The sequence below is a fragment of the Spea bombifrons genome, chromosome 1 (assembly GCF_027358695.1).
Source record: "Spea bombifrons isolate aSpeBom1 chromosome 1, aSpeBom1.2.pri, whole genome shotgun sequence".
Taxonomy (NCBI): Eukaryota; Metazoa; Chordata; class Amphibia; order Anura; family Pelobatidae; genus Spea; species Spea bombifrons.
In genome coordinates, this window is record NC_071087.1 from 128,713,771 (window position 1) to 128,740,890 (window position 27,120).

At 38.5% G+C, this 27,120-nt stretch overlaps 1 protein-coding gene across 1 annotated transcript in view; it reads left to right on the forward strand.

The window, feature by feature from the left end:
• Positions 1-27,120, forward strand: part of CCDC60 (coiled-coil domain containing 60) — a 61,358-nt gene that overhangs the window by 28,587 nt on the left and 5,651 nt on the right. The window contains exons 2-8 of the mRNA XM_053473456.1: positions 2,587-2,676; positions 4,246-4,328; positions 12,765-12,959; positions 13,922-14,035; positions 16,696-16,800; positions 17,379-17,469; positions 19,130-19,412. Coding sequence (XP_053329431.1) covers positions 2,587-2,676; positions 4,246-4,328; positions 12,765-12,959; positions 13,922-14,035; positions 16,696-16,800; positions 17,379-17,469; positions 19,130-19,412 — 961 coding nt within the window. The remainder of the gene's footprint in view (positions 1-2,586; positions 2,677-4,245; positions 4,329-12,764; positions 12,960-13,921; positions 14,036-16,695; positions 16,801-17,378; positions 17,470-19,129; positions 19,413-27,120) is intronic.

Sequence of the window (27,120 nt, forward strand, 5' to 3'; positions counted from 1 at the left end):
TTCACACTGCCTTTGAGCATGAAGATATTAACTGTCCTGCCTTCAACACACCTTTATTAATGTTTAAAATTGTATTGCATTATTTTTTCATTTTATTTTTTTATTCATATTGTCTGTGGTCAGCGGTTCAGAATTTGGTTTATTGCTCTGTAATTGCATTCAGTGTGAGTTCTGGAAACAAAAAGTTTTCATCTGTGCTTTTCTCACCGTCAAGATCTACTGACTAAGCATCATCTCCCTCAGCCCTTTTGCTAATTCCCACACCCTTTCCCAATTTCAGCCCTCATTCTTCATTTTTTTCCTATTAAATTCCTTCCTCTTACCCTGTTTGATAACCCTTCTTTTGTGTGTGCCCTATCTTTTTAGCATTGTATGAAGCTCTATACTAGGGGAGAGGTTCAAAAAACTATCTGCGGACACCTTTCCTTGAAAATCCAAATCAAACTGATTTCCTTTTGTGAGTCTATACATTCCCTTACTGGAGAGTAGCAATAAAGGTGGTGGTCAACAACATATTCACATTTAACACCTCTCAAAAAAATCGCTGATCGGTAGATCAGATCCCTGATCGAAAACAATGATAATGGTGAAAGTTAGAATGTGTTCCATACCAGCCAGGGCCGGACTGGGACTGAAAAGCAGCCCTGGAAAAATTTGGAGACCAGCCCCATATAGTTTATCTCACGGTGAAGCTCTTATACCCATACGCACCCCTTATACACACCCGAGTCACACTATGTGCCATTCTTTTTATCTCATTATTTATATTAACATGCCAGAAAGCAAAAGTGTTAAAAGGCCCTAATAAATGAAATACATTACACATAATGGGATCAAAACATTTACTACTGCGAACATTTTTAGATGAAAGAGTTCCATTTTATTCAGTGGAACAAAACACTGATCACATTATTCTTCACGATATTCTGGTAAGAAACTTTTATTTCTTTATTAATTCATGTAGACTATTTTTTTCCATATTTAATAAAAGCTATGATTGAGACATGTTTGGTTTTTATTTCCTTTCATTTGACAACCTACCCCCGAGTTATGCACCTCTGCCCCCAGGCTTGCCACTCTGCCCCCTGATATGCCTTCTAACCCCCTATATGCCACTCTGCCTCCAGAAATGCCTTATACCCCCTATATGCCACTCTGTCCCATGATATGCCTTCTAACCCCTATATGCCACTCTGCCATTTAGGGGGTTAAAAGGCATATCATGGGACAGAGTGGCATATAGGGGGTATAAGGCATTTCTGGAGGCAGAGTGGCATGAAGGGGGTTAAAAGGCATATCATGGGGCACTCTGCCTCCAGAAAAGCCTTATGCCCCCTATATGCCACTCTGCCTCCCCGATATGCTTTATACCCTCCTATATGCTCCTCTGCCCCATGATATACCTTTTAACCCCCTTTATGCCACTCTGCCTCCAGATATGCCTTTTGACCCCCTATATGTCACTCTGCATCCAGAAATGCCTTATACCCCTATATGCAACTCTGGCATATAGGGGGTTAAAAGGCATATCATGGGACAGAGTGGCATATAGGGGGATATAAGGCATTCCTGGAGGCAGAGTGGCATATAGGGGGACACACTTACATACACACACATGCCGATTTTTTTTGTTTTTAACAAATACAAAAAACATTATACAGTACAAAAAATACATTATTTTACTCACCTTCTACTTCTCTTGACTTCCTGGTAGCTGCATACTGTTCTCCTCTATGCTGACAGCCAGGATGCCACTGACCTGACATCCGGTGCTGCAGCAGTCCGAGTGCGAGGGGGCGGAGCTTCCACCTCACGCTGCTCCCATCACTATGCAGCCATCAGACTGCCGAGAATGTAATCTAAACGGCCGATGCGTGCTGATGCCGCCGGCCAGAGCTACTTTAACACTTTTTTATTTTATTTATATGGTAAGCTGGATCGGCTTGCCATATAAAGTAAAAAAAAAGTATTAAAGCAGAGGCGGCCGGCAGCATCAGCACGCACCGGCCGTTCAGATTACATTCCCAGCAATCTGATGGCCGCATAGTGATGGGAGCAGCGTGAGGGGTGAAAGGTCAGTGCGAGGGGGCGGAGCTTTCACCCCTCACACTGCTCCCATCACTAGACGGCGATCGCACACGGCTGCTGCTGGGTGCTGATGCCGGCCGGCCGCATCAGCACCCAGCGGCCGCTTTCATTAGATTTCGGGCAGCCTGGGGGGCAGCTCAGCGGCTGTCTTCATGGCCGCCCAGCCCACGGACCTTCCGGCCCACCGGGAAATTTCCCGGTATCCCGGTGGGCCAGTCCGGCCCTGATACCAGCTACAATGCACTTGAAATGTGTAAAGTCAAAAAAATAATAAATAGCATCCATTCCCTTATATCCATGAAGGGGTAAAGCGCATTGAATCAGAATTAGTCATGCATTGAATAAAATCCGGTAGTATATCGAAATAAACCTTGCTTAATGGATTGGGTTATTATAGTTATCACAACATTCCGACATTATATGTGTTCTGTTCACATCACTGTTCATATCTATATTTTTATAGATCTTGATGACATTTTAATCTTTTTTTTGGTTAAGGATTCCAAGCCAGATGTCTCTATAAGTGAAAATGAAGTAGGCGAGGAGACCACAGAGGATCTTTCATCTAAAATCTCTGGCCCTAGAGCTGTAAGTAAGAAAGTCAGGTGGTATTTCGTTCCAGCAAGGCTACTCAAGATTTGCCCTATGGTTTCAGACAAATGCTGGAGGAAATGTGACATGAGAGGGTTGATGTTCCACATCTGGTGAGAGTGCCCAGTGATAGTGCCTTTGTGGCTCTGGATTTTTAAAATAATAATGGACATCACAGGCTTGCATATCATACCTACACCAGAGTTTGCTCTCCTTGATTTCATACTAGAATCGATCTCTGGCTTAATGAAAAAAATCATTACTATAACGAGGACTTAAACAAACCATAGCAAGAAACGAGAAATCCTCTAACCAAATTCCTCCTAAAGAGGTGGTAGACACCCATATTGAAACATATTATTTTGAATGACTGTCCCACAAGTATCAACACACTCTGTCCGCTTCACAAAAATACAGTCACCTTTGAAAATCTAGGTAACTAAGCAATCACCAAAGTACCTGCAACTTACCTGGGGAGATGTCCTAGATCCGCCGGGATCTCTTTATTTTCTCTTCTTTTTTTTTTCTTACCTCATCATTCTTTTCTTCGCATGTTCTCCTTTACTGGTTCTTGACCATTAAGGACCATTAATGGAGACCTAGAGGAACAATTTGCTTTCTCTCTATATATATATATATATTAAGGTGAATAAGTCTAACTACTCCGGAAGGTTAACCAATGGCACGTGACACAGATGCTGTATTTCATAATGACTCTTACATGTTTTGGATCTAGACAGTACTCCATCTTTCTTTACTCATTTACTGTATCTGTGACATAGTCAGTGCTGCTCTCTGAAACAAATTTAATGATTTAAATTAAATGTTTGCAGCTAAATTCAATGACTATGTCCATGGAAAATCTAGTAGAAACGTGACCCAACGAGAAATTGTATTTATGAAATACCTACTTGTGTTCTCAGTTAATGAAGTCATGTATAAGGCACTAGGAATGGAATAATTTTCTTGAAAATGCCACAGAGCAATACCATAAGTATATTACAGCCAATGCTTAGCTATAATAGGAAGGAGGCCAGCGGAATCTCTCAATATAGACTGATTATACAATCTATAAAAACACTTTTAGCATTTGGAAATAAACAGATTAACCCATCTATCACAGCCCCACAGTCACAATTGTTATTAGTCATATATTTAAAGGGATCTTCATGTTTTCTGTATACACCATAGAGAACTGCTTATTTATGTACACTTTTATGGATATTGCGAACCTTATTGAAGCATTATTGTATATTGTATTTAAACCATAGATTTGTCTCCAAGAATATTTATACACTAGACATTGTATGTGTGCGCATTTTCTATGATTAAGCTAATCCATTCTGCAAAGGACATTGTGTTATTGTTGCTAATGGGTGCTTTGTGTATGAGTTACTGTACTGGGTTGGATAGCCACTTCATATACTTAGACCTTTCACCAATCATTAAGTATATGTATTATTATCTTGAGCAAGAGCCACTTCATGTAGCTTTGCTGTATTTTTTGTCTGTGACATATTAAACATTGTAGTTATCATTTTTCTGATTGCTTCTTTTTTTTCCAAGCCTGTATCATCGCTTTCCTCGCTGTACCTAAAGCATAGAAGAAGAGACTCTAGCTGCTTTAACAAGCAGATGCAGCATACCAAGTAAGTCTAATATTTATAATAGCATACCAAGTAAGTCTAATTTTTATAATATATATAACAATATATAATTTCCCCATGGTAATTATAAACTCATTATATAAACGCATTCATACCTGTCTATATACACTAGATTGTAAGCTATCAAGAGCAGGACCCTCTTCTCCTTTTGTGCCAGTTTTGTTATTGTGTGTAATTTATAATTATTCCACTGATAACAGCACTATGGAATCTTCTGGCGCTATATAAATACATGTAATAAATAATAATATTACTAATTCACTAATATTTCTATTCACTAGCTAAACAGAATTTCTGTAATTACCCATGTAAAACTATATCTACATATTTCATGTGCTTATGTGAAATTAAATACTAACTGATGTTGAATAACTTAATGGATTGTGGCAACAGTGTAATAAATAAAAAAGATTAATTCAGTCATGGGAAATGCAGAAGACACAGCCAATGCAGCGTTTGAAAAATACCTCCATAGTTTGGTCCCTGCTCTATGAGCCATAGAAATATAAATAAGATGTTAAGTTTGGTATAGAAGAGATATTTATCAAACATTATTTTCAGTACACAAAACACAAAAGATCTTTTTTTAAACGGTTTTAAATAAACAATGGCTATAGGTGAGACCATGCATGCATGGTCTAGCGGCCCTTCCGACGTAGACCACAGCGATGCAGGTAAAAAGGGCTGCCCTTTCTAAACTATTTTGAAAGTTCATGGGGAGACAGGAAGGTACCAGGGTTACGTCACGTGACCCAGAGGTGAAACTGGGGCTGCTCGCGCATTGTGTGTGAGCATGTATGTGTAGGTGTTTGTGTGTGAGCATGTATGTGTGAGTGGGGTACGATGAAGTGTGTGTTAGAATGAATGTGTATGTGTGTGTTAGTAAGTATGAGTAAGTGTGTGTAATTTATCTAAGTGTACTTACATATGTGTGCTAGAGTGTATATTTGAAAGGTGGTAAGGGTGGCACAGACCAGCTGTTGAAGTTGAGGGGATCCGGGGCAATTTTCGCACCAGGGCCCTGTGGTTTCTAGTTATGTCCCTGTTCATAAATAACGATTGAGTTGTTTCATCTATTATGTTAGAAGTAAAGGAATTATACTTATAGGCAAAGCTACTAGTATTAAATATATTAGACAATGGAAATTGCAATTGCTTGATTTGGGAAAAGAGACGGCTCTGCTTTAAGACCATGTGCACATTTAAAGAAGTGACACAGTTGATATTGAATAGTGGGACTGTATTGGATTCGCAAGGGAAGGAAGTATGCATGGGTTATCAGAGAAAGTTTAGGGATGGGTGATCAGAGCATCAGTGGTGAAATAAACTTTGTAGGGTTTTCTGTTCAAAGTTAACTGAAATATTTGGAAATTGTTGGGATTCGATAAATATAAATGTTCAGTGTCGTGGGTCTGTCACCTCCATCTTCTGATGGAGGCAACAAAGACCAGTAGGGGTTTTAAGCAGTTGTTTAGCACATCCTATTGATTCTATATTGAAAGTTCCATTTTGCCTAAACTCATTATTAAGTTAACCAGCTTCACAAGTTCACTTCTAAAGAAGTGTTTGATATCAAGTCAGAATAAGCAATTCAGGGGTTTAGATTAAAGCTATCAAGCTAGCATTTCAAACTATACCTATGGGTCTAATTTACCAAAGAGATTCTGTAACCCCCATATTTTAAGAAAATGCAAACATTTTTTTAAGGGAATTGCATCAATTAGAAGTCATGTATTGCTTTTCATGTTCTGATCTAGCCTGCTGACATGTTTGGCAAACCCTCCCCTCTCCCTGCAGACAGAAAAGTCACACATTCCCTTTAATTGGGCACTAATTGATCCATCTTGGCCTGCACACCATGGATGAAAGGGCCTGTATTCACAGAACATTGTATAATAATTAGGGGGAACCAAAAACATGTCGTGCACTTCTAGTCAGGCCCAATTATGCAACGTAAATGGAAATTAATTTCATCCACACAATCTCAGACAAGGCGTTAAAGCATTTTGAGTTCTGGTTTCATGCCCTTTGGAAATGTAATTCTAGGCTCGTATCAGAGGCCTTAGACATCAGCCGTGCTTATCAAATGATTACAGCAAGTGAGAGAGGCTGATCCAATTTGTTGCAATTGTCATTCCAGGAATTAGCAATACAGCGCAGTTTGTATTATAGTTATTTGAACTAGAGCACAGGGTAAGCACATAACGAATCCTGCTAGAAAGCAGTGCATGTACTGTGTCCTCGTCACCGCCCGGCGCTTGCTTAGTTCAAAGATCAAGGTTTTAGTAGCAAATTATATAGACATTTCGACAATGACAACATAGACATTTAAACCTGAATAACTTAATTGGAGTGATCTTGTGAAGCTCTATATGCTAAATTTGAATAACACTTACAATATGTTTAACACAAACTAATTTAGGCCTTTTGAATTTTACCCCAAGGGCTTATTCTCAAAATGGTAAGTTGCCCTTCTCGAATGCAAATCTTAAGGTAACTGGCTATTTCTGAGTCATGTTTTTAAATGTATGCTTAAAAAGCCAGGGATGTTATCAAAAGGTCAGGAACGCCATTGAGACTGGACAATTTTCTTTGCGCGATCATGGGGAAATGAGAGTATTGACAATGTATCATCTCATTTATTCTGTGGGTTTGGCATGTACAGTAAATGAACCATTGGTGTAAATGTATTCCAATACTACGTCTACACTGTCCACGTAGGTCACTTTTTCTTTACGTGTAAGAATGTTATTCTCGTTTTGTTTTGCCTCTCAGCCAGTCACCGTTTAGTGAATGAACTACACAGGCTTTCCTGGTACAGTAAAATATTTTTATTGCATTATTGTTTATCACCATACATGAGAACTGCAGGTTCTTTACCTGGAGGCTCAGGATATAGTATCTGATAACCAAGAGAGGTGTGTTTTCAAAAAACATTATCTATCAGGGTTTTTTGGCACCAACCAGGGGAGACATGCACAGCATTTGTTTGTTTGTTTTTTCACCTTTTACTTTTTGCTTACCCTCCCATACCATGTGATAGTCGATGTAAGGCAGTGCAGTGCGCTTAGTCCTCAGAATGCTAGCAGGGAAGCAAGTTCCGAAAGTATCAGATTTTATCAATGTGTAAGGATGCTTTTCACTGCCTTGCTTCTCCTAGGTTTAAATGTGTGTTGTAGTTTAATTTATATATTACTAGTTTGGTTTCCATTTTAACTTTATTCCTAATAACAGTTAGCTTTTTTCTTTTTTCCTTCTTTCTTCCTTTTCTTTCCATTTCCTTTACTCCATATTCTTCCATAGACCAGATTAAGACTATATGAAGATAACGATGTTAGAACTCTGGCTTGTAACAAATACAACTTTTAGTCAATCATGGTTAAGGAAAAATTACATGTCAAAAAATTATATTACTAAATCCTAAACGCTAAATTTACAGCTCAGTGTCTGGGCAGAAACATCGATGCTGTGTTGATAGTTACACTGTGACGACAAGCAGTTCAAATATTAGTCTTTACCCCACCACAGGATTTAAGTGTTAAAAATACACAAAATGAATCGTAGGCCGTGCGCTTAAATAAGCATATCTATCCACACGCTCTGTCTAATTAATATGAGTCATTGTTCTTTTAGAGAAAAATGGGCAAAAAATAATTGTGAAAAATGTTAGGAACAGGCAATTAAATCGATTTTTCTTGCCTTGCAGCAAAATGGCAATGATTTTTTTGGTTTCCTTGACAACCCGTAGGATAGCATTTAACCAGTGGATTTCCAGTTGCTGGTGTAGTGCATTGTTGATCAATGTATTGCTCACTCAGCTGGTATGCATACGGTTAAAGCTGCAGACCGAATTATTTTAGTACTTTTAGTAAAAGCTGAATTAGCAATAATGTGGAACACTTTGGCTTTGCGGCTTCTAGCGTCCTTGGGTCTTCATATTCATGAGGGTGACATGAAGTCTCTAAACTGCACATCTCAGCGAGTGTTTTCTTTTACACAAATCTGAATTTCTCTTAATTAATCTAACATATGAAAACACATATTATGTTGTAGATTTTGGAATACTCCATTGCTGCCTTAAATCCCCCCTCCCCCCAAAAAATTAATGACTTTGCTGTATGTCACTGCTGCTCTTTGCCACTGTTCTTCCAAAAGCATGATCCTTATCTGCGAGATAAGACTGGAATTAACATCGAGGTAAGGGCATGGACACATGATTTATTAATATTAACCAGCCACACATGGTACTGCATTACCTAAATTAATAAAGTCTTCATCTCTTGCAGTGGTTCAAAGCTAGATTTGTCACAAGAAAAAAAAAATAAAAGGGAAAAAGTGTGGGAAAGGGAAAAAAGTTGAAGCGTGTCATCATCTGGTCATTAAATGGCATAAAAGTACTCATTATGCCTTCCTGTGAACTCCTGTTTCTTTTTTTTCAGTTCTCTTTTTTTTTTCTTTATTAAAGAGTTTATTGTGCATAAAATAGTATAAGAGCGTAAATTAACAAGAAAATTGTGTAGAAAGACCAACTGTACCTGTAAAAAGGCTAAAGGTACTGAAGTACGATGTTGCCGCTTCTTTTTTTCTTATGTTTGTCCAAATGTGGGTTTTTTCAAAACATACTATAACTCAGGACCACATATTTTACAAGATGTACCCATAAATTAGTAACTTAACTACAATACCGGTATATCATATTGTATCGACACAAATGGAAAAACAATAGGTTTTTGGAGTCTTTGATTGTCTCATTAGGACTAACGTTTCTTCCAATGGCTCAATGTAATATATGACTTTGGGTTTATATTCACTGAAAGGAGCTCTTGGTGGATAATTATGTCTTCAACAGCAATAAGGTCTAAGATGGCCATATGTATAAGGAGACTTTGGAGAAATCTCACTGACTGGAACTATAGACTATACAGGGACAACCAAGCTAGCTCACTGGGGTTGGATTAATGAATAGTGAAGTTGACGAGTTAAAACATAACTCTGCTACCGATTCTCCTTTTAGTGAATTGGCCCCTTTCTTGAACGAATACCATGCGATTAGACCTATGGCACTTATTTTGCCATAGCTAACATCAACCCAGCTCTGTACTGCACACACATTAAATGTAAATCACATTAGAATTATCCACGCATATATACTCTCCAATGGTAACAGGGCTGTTGGCTGACATTTACATACGCAGCTATTAACTAAACAGGCATCACTTAAGGTTGACAAGCTGCGCGAAATCCATGTTGTGACTGAAAACTGACTGAGACTCAATTAAAGTAATGAATGTGTTCCAAATTTCAAGTCATTTGCATTTAGACTTTATTTTATAGACACTCCTCCTTCTTTTCCACTTGCTGAATTCATGCTCAGCTATCTGGCAGGCGGATTGATGAGGTGCTTTTCTGTCAGATGTAAATGGAACCTCGCACCATAGTAATATGACAAAGCAGGATGAGAAACGACTTAAATCACTCACGGCAGTTCTTCTCAAAGTATTGTCACTGACCATTTGTGGACGCTAATGCTATTAATATTATTTTTGTTCAGTAAAGACAATGGTAAGTGAAACATATGAACAGAATTTGATGGCAGATAAGAACAATTTGGCCCATCCAGTCTGCTCATTATCCTGATGTAGCGACTTGGACCTTAATCAGTCCTTGGTCCCGTCTTAGATTCAGGATAGCTTTATGTTTATCCATAGTTTTCCAATAGTTTACAATTGAAGAGGATTTGTCGCTATTTTACAGTTCAGCAGCAACCCGGGAAACCGAATGTCTATGCCTTTTATGCTATTTGGACTCTGCTCCCCGTTTTGTATATTTTTTGTGCTGTGCATATTTGCAGGTTCTGACCAAACCCTGCAGATCTGGAACATTGTGTCCAAGGGTGTCATCTGGGCTTGTGGTCTACAAAAAAGACTGTATCTCGCAGTGGTCTCACTCACTGTACCTTCACTGTACCAGGGTAAAAAGCATAATAGAAAGCTAAACACTGCTACTTTTTATGTAAAAAAGGAAGTGGTCTATCTGCAAAGTTCCAAGTTAAAATTCCATAGGCATGTGTATAATTCTTTATGGGAATTTATTTTTGCTATAATAGCCAGGTTATATTTTACCAGATGTAATTATGCAGACATGTTAAAGTATAAAGATATATATATATATATATATATATATATATATATTGTATAGTGTTGTATAGTGTTGTTGTTAGCTTCAGATGTGACATTTTGTTTGAAGACAATGTTGTTTCCTAAGTCATTTCTATGCAAATGTTTGCTCTATTGCTGTTTATATATAACCATAGACGATATACAGTAATGCAAACAAAATAAGACGTTTCACCCCAAAGCAGTGAAAGTAATTTGAATTTAGTGATACTGCTTTATGAAGATAAGGAACCTGAGAGATAAAAGAGTATTTTAGGGAAATGATTTGCCATAGGGTATGCCATAGTTGTTTCAATGGGACTGGAAAAGCAAAAATGCTGATTGCAGAAAGTGTATATATTTTATCAGTATGAATAGGACATGAAAAGAAGATTAAAGCACACAAATGTGAGTAAGGTTTAATCATCTAGCATTTTAATTCAGCATAAGGTCAGTAAAATGATTTCCATTTTCAGCCATAACCTTTAGAATTTAGTGTTAATGGCTGTGTTCATAAAAGTCTTGGCATGAGATCGTAGCAGAGACTGGATTAATCAACTTTGGAAATATGTCTATTACAAACTGCTAATTATATACCTACTTTAGAGATTTGTGATAACCCATGGAATTAATGTATAGATCGCAATGCTTGTGGAATGGGTACATTTTATTGTGCCATCAGGACAATGAAGTAAATGCAATGATAACAGCACTGCAAATTATCCTAAACAAATTACTAATAAACTGTAGGTTTTAGGGGCCTTTTCAGTGCTAACTGTGGTTCAGCGATGCAAACTCTAGATCACAAGTATTATATAAATAATACATTTACTAAAAGGCCTCTTATAAGCCACAGTTTTTTGTTAGGCCAGCCCCAGCCACAGAGAGATATTCAGACATAGGACATAGCTCTAATGCAGCTTTACCCATTCAACAACACTGTAGAATATAATGGTGCTATATAAATCAATAAATAATTCATAAATAATAGTAATTTCTAACATAGATAAAAAATGAATTAGCACAAACATCCTGATTAAGGATGCACGGGTTGGACCTCCCTAATTGCTATATTAATCAATAACTAACAAATTAACAAAATAATATTAATCAATAATTTAGGAAAAAGTGCATTACTAAGTGTACCCCTGAACTCTGAAGGACATGGTAGTGCGGTAACCACCTTTCATATCACATGAAAAAACACTAGAAATAAAAATAAACAAAATGTTTTAAATTTAGAATTAATACAGTATGTGTAATTACGGTACTATTTAATACACTTGATGTATTGATCTGTATTGCAGCTATTTTTTTTATTTGACTTTTAATCATTTTGTAGGATTTCACCATTAGGTTGGTTGGGTGCAATCAGATAATTAGTGGTGGTAGGGACAAAAACCTGGAAGAAAGTAAATAAATTGCTAATCTAAAAATAAAACAATATATTTTGCTAAATAATTTTGGCAGTTTGTCATTGTTGTAATGCAGAGGACGCATACAAAAGCTGCGGCAGCATTATTCAGCGTCTGTGGGTTTCCACGATAAGGTTCATCTAAAGAATGAAATCACAGCAGCACGATCTCGATAACAGTGTGATTTTATTAAAATTACATATTTTCAAGCAGACAAACTGGGAGACTCACACTCAAAATGTGGTTGAGGAGGGCATGGTTAAAGAAGATGAGTGAAAAAGCGGAATAAACTGAAAAGTATCCGCTACTGGTCAAGTGCTAGATGAAATATTATGTGATTTATATGGCTTCCAACATTTCAAATGGCCAAAAGGACATTTTGTGGTTAGGCGTGCTTAAGAGGCTTTGTGAAGACCTTTCTATGTGACATACTGAGACATACTGACAGCTATCAATACTATAATTTAGAAGAAGAAGGGTTTTATTTAAAAATGTGAGTTATATACCTGCTTCCTGCAGGTTGTATGCTCCTTTATGGTTGATTTAGGTCTATACAACACTAAAAAAACAGCTTTTAGAAAAGAGGGCCATCATGGTTGGAAAAAAGATGAAAGAATCTGGGTCCAAAAGAGGGGCTGGCAGGTACGATACTACCGTATACACCAACAAGCAAAATCTTGCAATCTTGTATTCAGCAACATCTATAACCTGGCTGAATCCTTTCTGTGTTACCTTTTTTGCTATCCAATGTGATATATTACTACCCATATACGATGGGTTTCCTGCCTCTGTGAGATATGATTGTAGCTCTTGTTAGATCTTGTAACAGTTTGTGTCTTATTTGGCAGGCAGCTAGTCAGCAATGTGAGGCGAGGCAAGGGGTACTTTCATCTGTTGCATGCTGAAGAAGAAGCAAAGAAATTAGACCAGCAAGCAAAGGAACAACAACAAAAAGAGAAACGTCGGACGGAACCAAGGCCTTTCATGGAAGAAGAATGCTCACAAGATCAGGAAGTTACATGTAAACAGACAAATAAGACAAGGTGATTTACTTTTCTTTGTAAATTTTCCCCCACCTAAAATGGGAATTGTGGACATAAATAATATTTTGAGCATTACACTTAGTATTGTATACAGTAGTTTGGTTTAGCATTGTTCTAGTCATCTGCAGACTGGGAGGTCACATTGTAGACGTTGCTATATAGGTAACACCATACTGAGCTCATTCTTTATGACCATGCTAATGAAATCCTGCTTATCTACTACAGTCCCTTCCCCTATAAGTCATAGAGTCTCCTTGGATAATTAAAACATTTCTGCTGAGCGACTGAGTTAGAACACATATACACATTATATAATTGGAGTTCCCTCGCAAAATGTCTGTCGCACACGTTTAGGATTAGATGGGTTTGTGACCTGCTGCTGAGCCAGTGATCCATGAAATATTAAAGAAGAATGCATTCATTCTCTCGAGTCACTTATTTGTGGACAGAGCATGAATTTCAGTCTAAACCCTACACCTTTCCAAGTTCCATTTGCTTCTGCTGCTCCTAATTAAGCAGGTTGCGTGAGGCAGTTTGGATCACCTTTATGCACTGGGCTGTGTAAACAGATGGAACGACAAGCTGTTAGGATGTTCACAGCTTTGATGTTGTATATTCTGTGAAAGTACTGTTGCCTTTGTGTTTGGTGATATCTTTATGCAACATTCTTCTCCTCGGGGTGTTTTTAAATTGGCCTTTTAGCTTAGCAGACTTGCCTGAGTGCATGATGATATCACGTTTCTTCCCCATACCTTGTTTTCCCTTGGCAGTCATCAGGTGTTTATTATCATGAACAATTTATTTGATTTAACTCTATGTGTTCTAAAGTACAGGCAGCTTTTGGCAAGCAATGTTTTAGAAACCTTTGTTCCATTGTAGAGTGTTAGAAAGAATGCTGAAATGTCAAATAATAGGTAAAAGTAATATTGAATCTACATTTCACACAGTATTACATCCTTCAGGTTCTTCCTAACAGAAGTCTCAGAACAAAAGAAGAAAGAGAACAAGGTCATAAGACGGCCATTTACTCCTATCCACAACAGCTTATTCTCTGATGAAGTCCTCAATGAAGACCCGTAGGTTTCACATTGTTTGTATTACAAAGTTTTCTTCTGTTGTGAGTTTTTGAGGATAATGCACATGCTATGCATTTTTTTGTCCTAGACTAAGAAGTATTGAACTGTTCAGTTGAGAACTATACCCCTGGAACAACTAGTCATGAGAGGTGTCTATAAGATCCACCACACTTTTCCTAGTATATGATGTTCCATAAACTGACAGAAGACCAATTGTAGAAAGGTTTCAGTTCCCTGACTTCCCCATGCATTGTGAAGGGCTGATGCCAGTGATTTCCTCATACATCATGAGCGGAGTTGCATAGTGTGTAATTCAATAAGTGATTATAATGGTGCCTTATTTAAGGCCAGCAAAGCTCATATTGCAAGTAAAGTTAACGCAACTTATAACTTTTAGTTAATGAACCCAGTTGTGAATAAATGTAGAGGGTTGCCTTTTAGGTATAATTTATCAGTAAATTGTGTGACACGTCATGTGTTTCCGCTGGGGCACCACCTTCCAGCATCGCATAGAGAGGGAAGAGCGAACTTTGTATAACGCCAAATCAGCTCCGTATACAGCCGGTAAGGGTCCAGCAGGTGAAACGCTAGACAAAATGAGGCAAATTGTAGTTTCCATTGGTGACCAACGTCTGGGGTTTGTTAAACCCTGCGAGAAAGAAGATATCACTAGTGCAGGAAGGAATTCTGCTGTGAGAATCCAATTAATTACAAAACTTAGAAAGGTTACAGTGAAGTACATTCTTCCTGCAACCCATGATTTAATAGTTAAACCCCAAAGCAGTACTTTTGAACTCAGGCTACTATACATTTTACTTGCAAACTGCAACCCAGATTTGGAAACACTTTTATACATGGGGTGCAAAGATAATGTAAGTGCACAGCTTCATTGCCACTGATTAGCATCATCCTCATCTACCGGTATATCTGTCTGTCCTGAATTATTCACATTATAGGGTCGTGAACTTCTTTCAAAAGCAGAATCCTCTGTAATGTTAACTATCTTATCAGGTATTCTCCAGAGATGAATATATTCCGGTAATTAGAAATGTATCTGTCATGTTCAGTAGTGTATGTTTCAAGCAATGGTATTCTAGCTGTGATGAGATTTTAAATTATATTCTAAGGCCTAATGAACAATGATTCATCATACCTTCATTGTCAGTCCGTTCCAAATCATTTCAGTAGAATTTGTTAATACCAGTTACATATTTCGCACATTTGCACGGCTGGCCAGTGGTTTCCGAATCTTTAGTAAAATATTGCAATTTAACTAGTTGATGGAAAAGTATTTATTTTATATTTTTATATATTTTTTTCTGTTCAATCATTTTAATATATAAAAAAAGAACATGAGTGCAAGGAAATAATAATAATAATAATAATAATGTCATATATTAAGAGAGATTTCCATACTTCCGTGACAGCTCTAAGCACACTTAAGGCATACTGTTATACGTGGCAGATGAAATGAGGAAGATGGTTGATTTTCTACCGCATAATGCTGCAAAAGCTATCCCCTGGCCAGCTGGTGTTACATGGGTGGCTTAGCACCATTCAGCCCTTTGTATACAACAGTAAAAATAGATTTAAAATAATGTGAACTAAAAATATGAATAAAGTAAGAAAATAAGAATTGCACGTAAAATTTCCGACTTTCAAAAACAATTAAATAGCAAACTGCATTACTTGAAATTGCACTCAACCCACTTTACTTCTCATCTAATTTGCAAGGCATGCTTTTTTTAAATTTACTGCTTTTTCAGGATAGAAGAAAATTGTATTTTAGCTAAAGTTTTCTTTTACTGCATTGTTTATAGCAGGTTTTTAGCTCCAGTTTGCCCTTAAAGTAAAGATGATATTATTCCTGTGGACACATTAATCTTAGAAACTATTCTAACACTCTGTGAACTCAATCCGCTTACCATATCGCTTAGATTTATCAGCTTCTAGAACAGTTTTATTTGTTCTAGTCCACAAGATATGTTTTTTTTATTATTGTTTTCTTTTACATTTCTCCCATATATGTCTTCCAAAGCCAGTATCAAATTGCTATAAAATATCTGCATTATGTACAAGAAGAAACAAAAGCAACACTACATTACAGTGCTTTTATCATCATACTGATATGCCTACTACATCCATTCCAATGGAACACATTGGAGAGGAGAAATTTGTATCCAGGGGCTTTCTGGCCAGCCTGACCATATGTGCCTTATTGCAGTTGTCTATGGATTGTTACCTTACAAAGTAAAAATAGCAGGTGCATTGCAACAGGTTTTTGCTTAGAACAGAAAGTTCTACTACAATTCAGACTGGCATATGCTATCACTTATAACTATAATTAGGTTGGCGATTAGCTCCAAATCTACCAAAAACACCCATAGCACTTGCATCCTACTGTTCTTCACCATTGGATCGTAGAGCAACGACAGTAAAACTGTATTTACCCGAAGGTGTTTGTTTGAGAATGCCAAATGAAAAATATGTAGAAAGAATGTAGCTTCACAGTGAGCTGTCTGACGTCCAAGTCCTTCTTTGAGTGCTGAGGTCAACATCTGCATGAAGGTCAACAATACTAGAATTATCAATGATGCCGAAATGATTGCTCATGAAATGTGATATTGCGTATTATTATATGTTACCTTCTTGTTTAACAGGGAATTCCTCTTCCGTCAGTTGTGTGCACTTCATTGGCTCTTAGAGTCTTTAATCATGGAACCAAATCTCTCCATGAGACCTGTGTCCTCTTGCTGGAGTATAAGGTACAAACATATGCTTATGCTGTATTTGATGCGTATTGTATTATGTAATAAAGAGCATTTCCTTGAAGGTTGTTCTACCTACTGTGCACTAGCATCATAACTTCTAGTTCTGTCGAATGCCCAAACCTTTCCCATAAATAATTCTTTAATCATATCCATTCATATTCTTCTGGAAACCATTGCCATGTGACAGGAAAGCAGTCACCAATAGGCTGTCATACTAACTAAAGTTCTGCCATTAAGGTGTTCTCTTTACCTATAGGAGTCCATCAGGGTGATTATATTTATGGACATTGGGATCCTTCATTAATGAATACAGCATCAGCTATATTAGAGATATGCTGGAAAACTCACTGTAGACAGAGTATTCACAACCCAATTTGCTACACAAGAATTGTGTTTAAAAGTCATCTGCATTGTATAGATTTAGAAGAGTTTCTCTTTAATTATTGTAATATTCTCAAATCCATGTATGTATAAAAATAAATGTAAAAAATATTAAATGAAAAGTAGGGGAGTGTAAAACCATAACCAGACAACAGCATTAAGATACTTTTTTTTATTCTTATTTAATGCAGAGATCCTGGCAGCAGTAAAACTTCATTAAAAAGAATCAATCGAGAGAAGGAAGTGGAAGTGAAATGGGAGCAGTTTATCATGCCAGGGAAGGTAAATGATTTTGTTGTATGGCTGCCAGAAATATTTTGCTGTATTTTACAGGTGCAAATAAATTTGATGTCTCTAAAATGGAGTGGTAAAATTTCAGCTAGTTGATTTTATTTCAGTGTACGAAATATATTGAGAGTGTAGGCATCGTTAAAAACAGAAATATGTAGGAAGAATGGCAATTCTCTATTTTTTTACCAGTGTGTCTCTATTGTTTATCCTGGTTACTAGCAATAGTATTCAAGCCACATTTTATTGGTGGAGTTAAGGTGCAAGTGTCCAACGTGAAACTATTGATTTAAAGAGATGTGATTGCAACCCTTTTAAGTGAAGCATAAGAAGGTACAGTAGTAGCATGGTCTTTTCACTAAAGAGGAAGAAAACACTATGTATTATGGAAAAAAAGAGGTTTAAGAAAATATGCGGGACATAGAGACTACTGATTTATATAAAAATGGTTAAACATGGCTAAACGGTATATTATACAGACCACATCACAGAGATATAATGTCTGCTATATTATTATAAATCATAGATACTTATGAAGAAATAGTCTGTGTGAACTAGCACATCTGAGTTAGAAAATGATCCACAGTTTCTGTGGTGAACACACAACAAAGCTGTTTTTTAGCTATATCTAACATACTTTTAGTGCCCATCCACTTGGATTTGGCTTTGAATTGCAGTTAAAATGCTTGTACACTAGAGGGCATTAAAGAGCAGTACTGGGAAGTGATGTTCAAATGTGAGATTTGTTTGCAGAACAGTAGTCTTCAAATATTTTTTGGGGTATTAGGTTGTGTAACACACAACATTTGCAGATGTAAAAACTCATAAAAAATGCATATCTTGATGTGTTGAGAAGTATTGCTATTACATATATGTTTACTGCAAGGTATGTTGCATAGTACAGTATTGTCCCAGTTTTGACATCTTCCTGTTCAGTGACAATTTTCTGTTTGTGATTCTAAGTAAGTGGCTCAAGGGATATAGCTTTTAACACATGGGAAAAAATGGCTGTCTTTATAATTTAGTAGAATAACCTAGTAGAATGTTTTATGTCTCTTCTGTTTTTACAGTAGTGGCTTATTTTACTCTGTGTTGTAGTAGATGTTCATGGAGTGTTTTCAGTGCTGATGTTATGTTCTTTGTAAAAACCTTGTTTTTGTATTGTTTTGTTGAAATGCTGTGGCTATGAATAATACTAGTTTAGTATTGCTTGAGCGGAGCATTGCCACTGTATTCCAGAGGAGAGAAGTGTCTATGTCCTACTTGTGCCCTCCTGCAGACACAGATGGCTGCATCTATTGGGGGGGGGGCATTTGTGTATAGATGAATTTGAGTTGAGTTTGCTTCTTCTCTCCATATGATTGATATGTAATTTATAGAGATAGCGTCTATATGGTTTTTATCAGTGTATACTAAGAAATTCGTCGTTTGCATGTGCCTGACATGTTATACATAGTTCTGAGCGCAGGACGCGGTTGACATTGCATGAGCTTATGCATGCCACCCACGTGCAGCTGTTTCAATCTTGTTAGATCTCTTCAGTGCAGAAATCATGCTCCTATCATTCATTAATGGAATCAAACAACATCTGTTACAGTCTATGATGTTACATGTCCCAGCCACATGACAGCCTCCATTTTCTCAATTTTTTCAGAGTAAAAAGTCAAGCCAAAAACTCTTCCGTAGCCATTTTCTGAGGCCACGGAAAGCGTCTTTCCTCAGCATCTCACGCTTCAGTGGAGTGTCATCAACTCAGACTCCAACCATCGGGAGTGTCTCGTCCCTCATTCCAAGCTCAGAAGAGATGCCTTTAGTGGGCAACATCTCATCAGATGCTCTCCAGGAAGGTGTAGAGGATCTTGAATTAGCTGCTCAAAGCTCCCTCCAGAACCAGGGAAAATTAGGCAAAGAGGAGGACGAAGAACCTGTGTCTGACTGTAAGTAACTCAAGAATTACAAATTAAAATACAACCTGACATATGGGTGAACGAGGATATAAACATAGAAATTAAGCGCGAAGTAACAAGATGAACATATTCTGTGCCAACTGTACCACAAAAAGTGACACAAAACACTGGCTTACACATGTAACTTAGCAATGAACCTTTTCTATTTTTTAATACCAAAAATGAAAATACTTATGTGAGTCCTTTGTTTGGGTTTGTCTATCAAGCTTTCAAAAATTAGGTGGTAACCGCACACAAACAGCAGTGATAAACAGTATTACTGGACAAATATATATATATATATATATATATATATATATATATACCGTATTTGCTCGATTATAAGACGAGGTTTTTTTCAGAGCAAATGCTCTGAAAAATACCCCTCGTCTTATAATCGGGGTCGTCTTCTAATCAGACCTCAAATAGAGGTCTGATTAGGAGACTAAGATCCAGATCCCCCGCACCGCTGCAGGGGACCTGGATCCTCCTGTCGTCGCCCCCCCCCCCCACACACACACTTACCGGTGCTTCCGGAGGTGAAGTTGGCAGCGGGGGTTTGTATGCGTCCGTCGCAAATACCTTCCCCGACTGTCAGAGATCAGAGTTCCAGAGTTCCTGATCTCTGACAGCCGGGGAAGGTATTTGCGACGGACGCATACAAACCCCCGCTGCCAACTCCACCTCCTTCCGGCTGCCGCGGAATGAGACGTCAACCCGCTGCCCCGGCAATACAGCAGGAAATTGGAAGCACCGGTAAGTAAGTAAGTGTGTGTGTGTGTGTGTGTGTGTGTGTGTGTGTGTGTGTAGGGCATTTCTGGAATGCCTTACACCCCTATATGCCACTCTGGCACTTAGGGGGTTAAAAGGCATATTATGGGGCAGAGTGGCATATAGGGAGGTATAAGGCATTTCAGGAGGCAGAGTGGCGTTAAGGGGGCATTTAATAGTGCACTCTGCCTCCTGAAATGCCTTATACCTCCCTATATGCCACTCTGCCCCATAATATGCCTTTTAACCCCCTAAATGCCAGAGTGGCATATAGGGGTATAAGGCATTTCTGGAGGCAGAGTGCTCTATATAATGCCTTTTAACTCCCTTAATGCCACTCTGCCTCCTGGAATGCCTTATACCTCCCTATATGCCACTCTGCCCCATAATATGCATTTTAACCCCCTAAATGCCAGAATGGGATATAGGGGTATAAGGCATTTCTGGAGGCAGAGTGGCACATAGGGGGTCAAAAGGCATACCATGGGGCACAGTGGCATATAGAGGGTTAAAAGGCATATCATGGGCCACAGTGCCATATTGGTGTGGCAAGCCTGGGGGCAGATGTGCGTAACTGGGGGACAGGTTGGAAAATACAATAGAAAATATAAAAGAAATAAAAACAAAAAAAAAATATTTTTCTCAATCATAGCTTTTATTAAAAAAAATAGTTTACATGAATTAACATTTACTGGTAAAACTTTTTTCCTTTAGGGTCGTCTTATATTCAGGCTTTTTCTTTTTTTCCTAAGTTAATATTCAGATTTTGGGGGGTCGTCTTATAATCAGGGTCGTCTTATAATCGAGCAAATACGGTATATATATATATATATACAGTATCTCACAAAAGTGAGTACACCCCTCCCATTTTTGTAAATATTTTATGATATCTTTCCATGTGACACTGAAGAAATTACACTCTGCTACAATGTAAAGTAGTGAGTGTATAGCCTGCTGTCCCCTCAAAGTAACTCAACACACAGCCATTAATGTCTAAACCTTGGCAACAAAAGTGAGTACACCCCTAAGTGGAAATGTCCAAATTGGGCCCAAAGTGTCAATATTTTGTGTGCCCACCATTATTTTCCAGCACTGCCTTAACCCTCTTGGGCATGGAGTTCAGTGTTTCACAGGTTGCCACTGGAGTCCTCTTCCACTCCTCCATGATGACGTCACAGAGCTGGTGGATGTTAGAGACCTTGCGCTCCCCCACCTTCTTTTTGTGGATGCCCCACAGATGCTCAATAGGGTTTAGGTCTGGAGACATGCTTGGCCAGTCCATCACCTTTACCCTCAGCTTCTTTAGCAAGGCAGTGGGCGTCTTGGGGGTGTGTTTGGTGTCGTTATCATGTTGCGATACTGCCCTGCGGCCCAGTCCCTCAATGAACTGTAGCTCCCCAGTGCCGGCAGCACTCATGCAGGCCCGGAACATGACACTCCCACCACCATGCTTGACTGTAGGAAAGACACCCTTGTCTTTGTAGTCCTCACCTGGTTGCCGCCACACATGCTTGACACCATCTGACACCACTGGATATGACACCGAGCATGTGCACTCAACTTCTTTGGTCGACCATGGCGAGGTCTGTTCTGAGTGGAACCTGTCCTGTGAAACCGCTGTATGGGCTTGCTCACCGTGCTGTAGCTCAGCTTCAGGGTCTTGGCAATCTTCTTGGCAATCTTTATGTAGAGCAACAATTCTTTTTTTCAGATCCTCAGAGAGTTTTTTGCCATGAGGTGCCATGTTGAACTTCCAGTGACCAGTATGAGAGAGTGTGAGAGCGATAACACCAAATTTAACACACCTGGTCCCCATTCACACCTGAGACCTTGGAACAATAACGAGTCACATGACACCGGGGAGGGGAAATGGCTAATTGGGCCCATTTTGGACATTTCCACTTAGGGGTGTACTCACTTTTGTTGCCAAGGTGTTAGACACTAATGGCTGTGTGTTGTTATACAGGATCTACACCCCCTACTTTATATTGTAGCCGAGTGTAATTTCTTCAGTCTTGTTACATAAAAAGATATACTAAAATTGTTACAAAAATGTACTCACTTTTGTGAGATACTATATATATATATATATATATATATTAGCCATAATGTACTGTAAATAAATATCAAAGATATATGAAGGGGTGATAATTTTATTGTGACATTTAAATCATAACTTGGAAACCCTAGCAACATAAATACACATCATTTTTAACCTGACTTTGATGGAAATTATGACCTTAAATAAGTAAAAAGTATTAGATTATATTATTCTGCTATGTTAAAAATGGGAATTGTGATAGAACAATAGTTTCATGTATTTAATGCATCATAATATGCTTCATATTAGTATAGAATAGATTTGCCAGCATGCAAAAAAGTATAAGTATCACTCCCGCTGGAGTTACCATGGTAACAGGAGAAAACATGAAGTTTCCACGGTTCTCCATCTAGCTTTAACTACCATGTTACTTTCTGCAATTTTCCAAATTAAGGTGGATTTAGCTTAGTGTGTACATTTTTCTAAAAACATTTCTGTAAATCAGGCTGAATTATCTAATTATACAAAACCCGTCAAAAAAACTGTATGATGCATCTGCTCATGATATATAATCAGGGAAGGCAGAATCATAGTCATTAAATCAGCATTTGCAATTTGCAGAATACCCAGAAAATCTTAGTTTCAGGTTTGTAAAGGTTATGTTAAGGAACATGATAGACATTTACATTAGTGGTTTTAGGAAAGTTTTTGGGAAACAACCATTGATAACAATATGTGAATACAAGCCAAGAAAACATATTGTGAAACAAGATCTTTGTTTACGTATAAAGTATTCTTCTGTCTGAGGATGAAAAGAATCATATGTTGATGAAGTAAAGGCTAAATATGTTGACACTTATTCTATAGCCTGCATAGTATTCTATAACATCCATTTTACAGAGAGTAAGGTGCATATAATATTTACTGTGACAGAATGTCCTGTACCCCGACTGGGTACTCCCGCCAAACTGCGCTTCCTCCTGCCCGGCACACAATTTAGTATTTGCACTCAGCCCACCTCAGTGCAGTAGGGGTCGCTATTGTAGTTTGTGGGGAAGATGGTAAACACGGGCGGATCCCTTATTTCTGTCTGAAACCTGCTGGATATCAGATCCTGGTGCAAATACTGGCCGTGGAGGTCTCTGTCCTGAGCTGATGGAGAGTAAAACACCACACATAAAACTCCCTCCCAAAAGTGCCCCAAACATACCTGGGAACTTCTTGGCTCTGGCTACCCGGAGCCTTTTCTTGCGGGACGCGGCCAGGACTGCACACTGACGTCAGCGGGCGGTCCCACTGACGTCGGTGGGCGGTCCCACTGACGTCCCGGTGGGCATTGGTTGGTTAGGTCCCCCACCGCGGTCCCAAACACACACACTTTATGGGCAGTGGAACAAATGTTATCAAACCAGTACATCTTATAAAAACTACCTACCATAGAAGGCCCACCTACCGCCCACCAACATCCGTGGGACCGCCCACCGATGTCAGTGGGACCACCCGCTGACGTCAGTGTGCAGTCCTGGCCTGTGTGTGTAATCTCATGTGCTTCATAGTGTCCCTGAATGACAGAAATAAAATGTGGTCACTTAACTTACAGTAGATGGAAAGTGGCACATAGATTGAATGTGGCCTGTGCCACAAAAGTCAGTATAATTATTAGAGTTTTATTGTATATTATCATCCCTTTTTTTATTTTGTCTTTGAGACAATGTTCTTTACATGGATATTAGCTGATCATTTAGATGCTATTTAGATGATACCTTGCTACTGGGGTACGTAGAACCTGCATATTTTAGCCAGAATGTTTTAATTGCTGAAAACTTTCAATCATTTTGCATGTTAGAATTGATTAATTTAATGAGATTTGCAAGCTTTGTGTATTTACTGTACATAAAAAGTTATTTCAAAATAGTTTTAGGTCAGTCTCAGATAAAGCAGGATTCTTCACCTTGAAAATGAATAACTTTCTCACAGAAAGTCTCACATAAGCTTTAGAGTTAATCATAAATTATCGTAGCAGGGAACCCTTGGGGCCTGGTCTGTAAAGCTAGAAGTTTCAGCATGTAACATCTCCAAAATATGTTATTTCCCAACTGGGTGAGTAGATTGACTGACAGTGCTAAGGCTTCTGTAATGAAACTAAGCAATAAAATCTTACAAGAACCTTTCAAATATTCTTAAATTAACTGGTAATAGCTCACTGTGAATTTCAGTAGGCAATGTGGATCGAGACCTTTATCTGGTCTTCTTTTGTAGAAAATAATATAACAAGAATTGGAGACAGCTGTCAGGTTCCATCCTACATGCCATATTCCTGTTGTGATGTTGTTTCCACTTGAAGCCTCTAGTGGCTGTTATTCTGGGTGTGGGAACGCAGACAACCCCCGCTGCTAGCCACGCCTCCTTCCGGCTGCAGCGTAAGTTGTCTACGCGAATCGCGTAGAGCTCTACACGCTGCCCCCGGCTACATGACAGGGGAGTCAGAAGCACGGGTACGTTTGGAGGAGGGAGGGTGAGGGACTGTTAAATGGGGGCATAAGGCATTTCTGGAGGCAGAGTGTTCTATGAAATGCCTTTTAACCCCCTTAATGCCACTCTGCCTCTAGAAATGCCTTTTTAACTCTCTATATGCCACTCTGCATCCAGAAATGCCTTTTTAACTCTCTAAATGCCACTCTGCCTCCTGAAATGCCTTAAACCTCCCTATATGCCACTCTGCCCCATAATATGCCTTTTAACCCCCTTAATGCCAGAGTGGCATATAGGGGTATAAGGCATTTCTGGAGGCAGAGTGGCACATAGGGGGTCAAAAGGCATATCATGGGGCACAGTGGCATATAGGGTTAAAGGCATATCATGGGGCACAGTGGCATTTAGAGGGTTAAAAGGCATATCATGGGGCACAGTGGCATATAGGGGGTATAAGGCATTTCTGGGGCAGATGTGCATAACTGGGGGGCAGGTTGGAAAATATTAGGAAATAAAACCAAAATATTTTTCTCAATCATAGCTTTTATTAAAAAAAATAGTTTGAAAAACTATGTAAAAAATAGTTTACATGAATTAACCCATAAAATCATTGGATATTTTAAAAATCAGGATCTTAGTTTTTCCACCATATATTATACTTTTTTTTATAGTTAATGTGATCAACATAATGTTATATAAAGAAAGCTCTTTTTGTCCCAAAAAAACTCCAATATATAACTTGTGTGGGTACAGTAAATGAGAATATTACAGCTAAACACGAGCACCACAGAAATGTTAAAACAGCCACGAAGGGTAAAAAAATTAAATCAGCCATTGTCATAAAGGGGTAATATCGTCAGCTGTGCCTTGTTATCTAATGCAGCCCTATTCCTTAAATACCTGCTGGTTTCATCATATAGGGCCATTGCATTGTGTGAGTTGCAACCTTCAGTCACTGGCCCCTGACCAGTTACTGTTAGCAGCATATCCTGTTCATATCCTTCTGTGTGCCCTCCCAATGGGCTATCCTGCCACAGTGCTCTGCTTGAGGACTATCCGGCCACATCACCCTGCCTGTAAGCTATCCAGCCACGGCGCCCTGCCCTTGGGCTATTCAGCCACAGTGCCCTGCCTGTAAGCTATCCAGCCCAAGGGCTGTCTAGCCTGTGCTATCCACCTGGCCTAGTCCCAGTCCTTTCTTGGTGTATGCATTTATAATTGCTTGGTTCTGCCTGTGTATTCTGGTCATTCATCATGCATTGATCGCGATGACAGCACACAGATTTTGACCGATACGATCCCAGACAAAATATCTCATACAACAAGAAAAAGTACATGAAATAGGGAGTTAGTTATCCAGTCCAATTACAATTAGGGATGATTTACACAAAATATTATTAATAAAATGAAACATATATTTTTAAGCTCAAAAATTTAATATTGGTGTCATATTACGTGCCTTGATTTTTCAATTTGAAGGTTGACAGAACAGCTGGTTTCGTCCACAGCATAGGTTATGGGTATTAAGAAGCAATATTGGACTTCCCTGAACAGGTAGATTAGTGTTCAAAGTTACAATAAGTAATGCAAGGGAATTCCAGAGAATAGGTAGAGCAGGTAGAATCATGGAAAGGTGAGTTGTAAGAAGTGATAATGACTGAAAAAGGAGGGCAAAGGGCAAGTTACAAGTATTTGGGGCTGCCGTGTTGTTAAGGACTCTATAGTTAAAGGTCAGCAATTCATTCAGCGCACTGGGAGAGTAGAGGAAGAGAAAAGGGATAATAAAATTAGTCTAGCAGAGATGGGAAAAGGCTGTTTTCCGACAATGTATAAACCATGAGTTTTGCGACACATAGTTCATGCGAAGGTTCATGACATGCAATATTGTACGTAATATGGACATTTTAATCATGACGGAATCATGATGGGGCTCATGCCTCTAATATTTTTTTTATTATAAATGAAACACCTTCGTCCCCTGAGCAGTTTATGGTGGCGAAGGGGGTATAGCTTGCCCTATTGTTGATTTAATTATTCTCCAGCAAACTGCACCCAGTATAGGGGATGGGTAGAGGGTGATCGCTAACCCCTCTTGGTTAGTTTCTTTGCTTTTTCTCTTATGTGTTCAACACTCATATTTGCAACTCATGGGTTAATGAATTAATGAGTTGCTTTGTTTTTCAACTCCACTCACCTAAAGTTGGGTGTCTGGAAATTGATTATACCATGCTTAGTAAATTGACTTCATTGTTTTAGGGCCTTTAGAACATTTTAGTTCACCGACCTTTAACCATATGGGAATTCCAAATATTTGTACAAATAATAGTAGGTCTCAAGCATACCAAATAAATATTTTCTCTATATTTCTGATGTCAAAAGGGGGATTGTCCAGTATATGTCTTTCATAACACATAA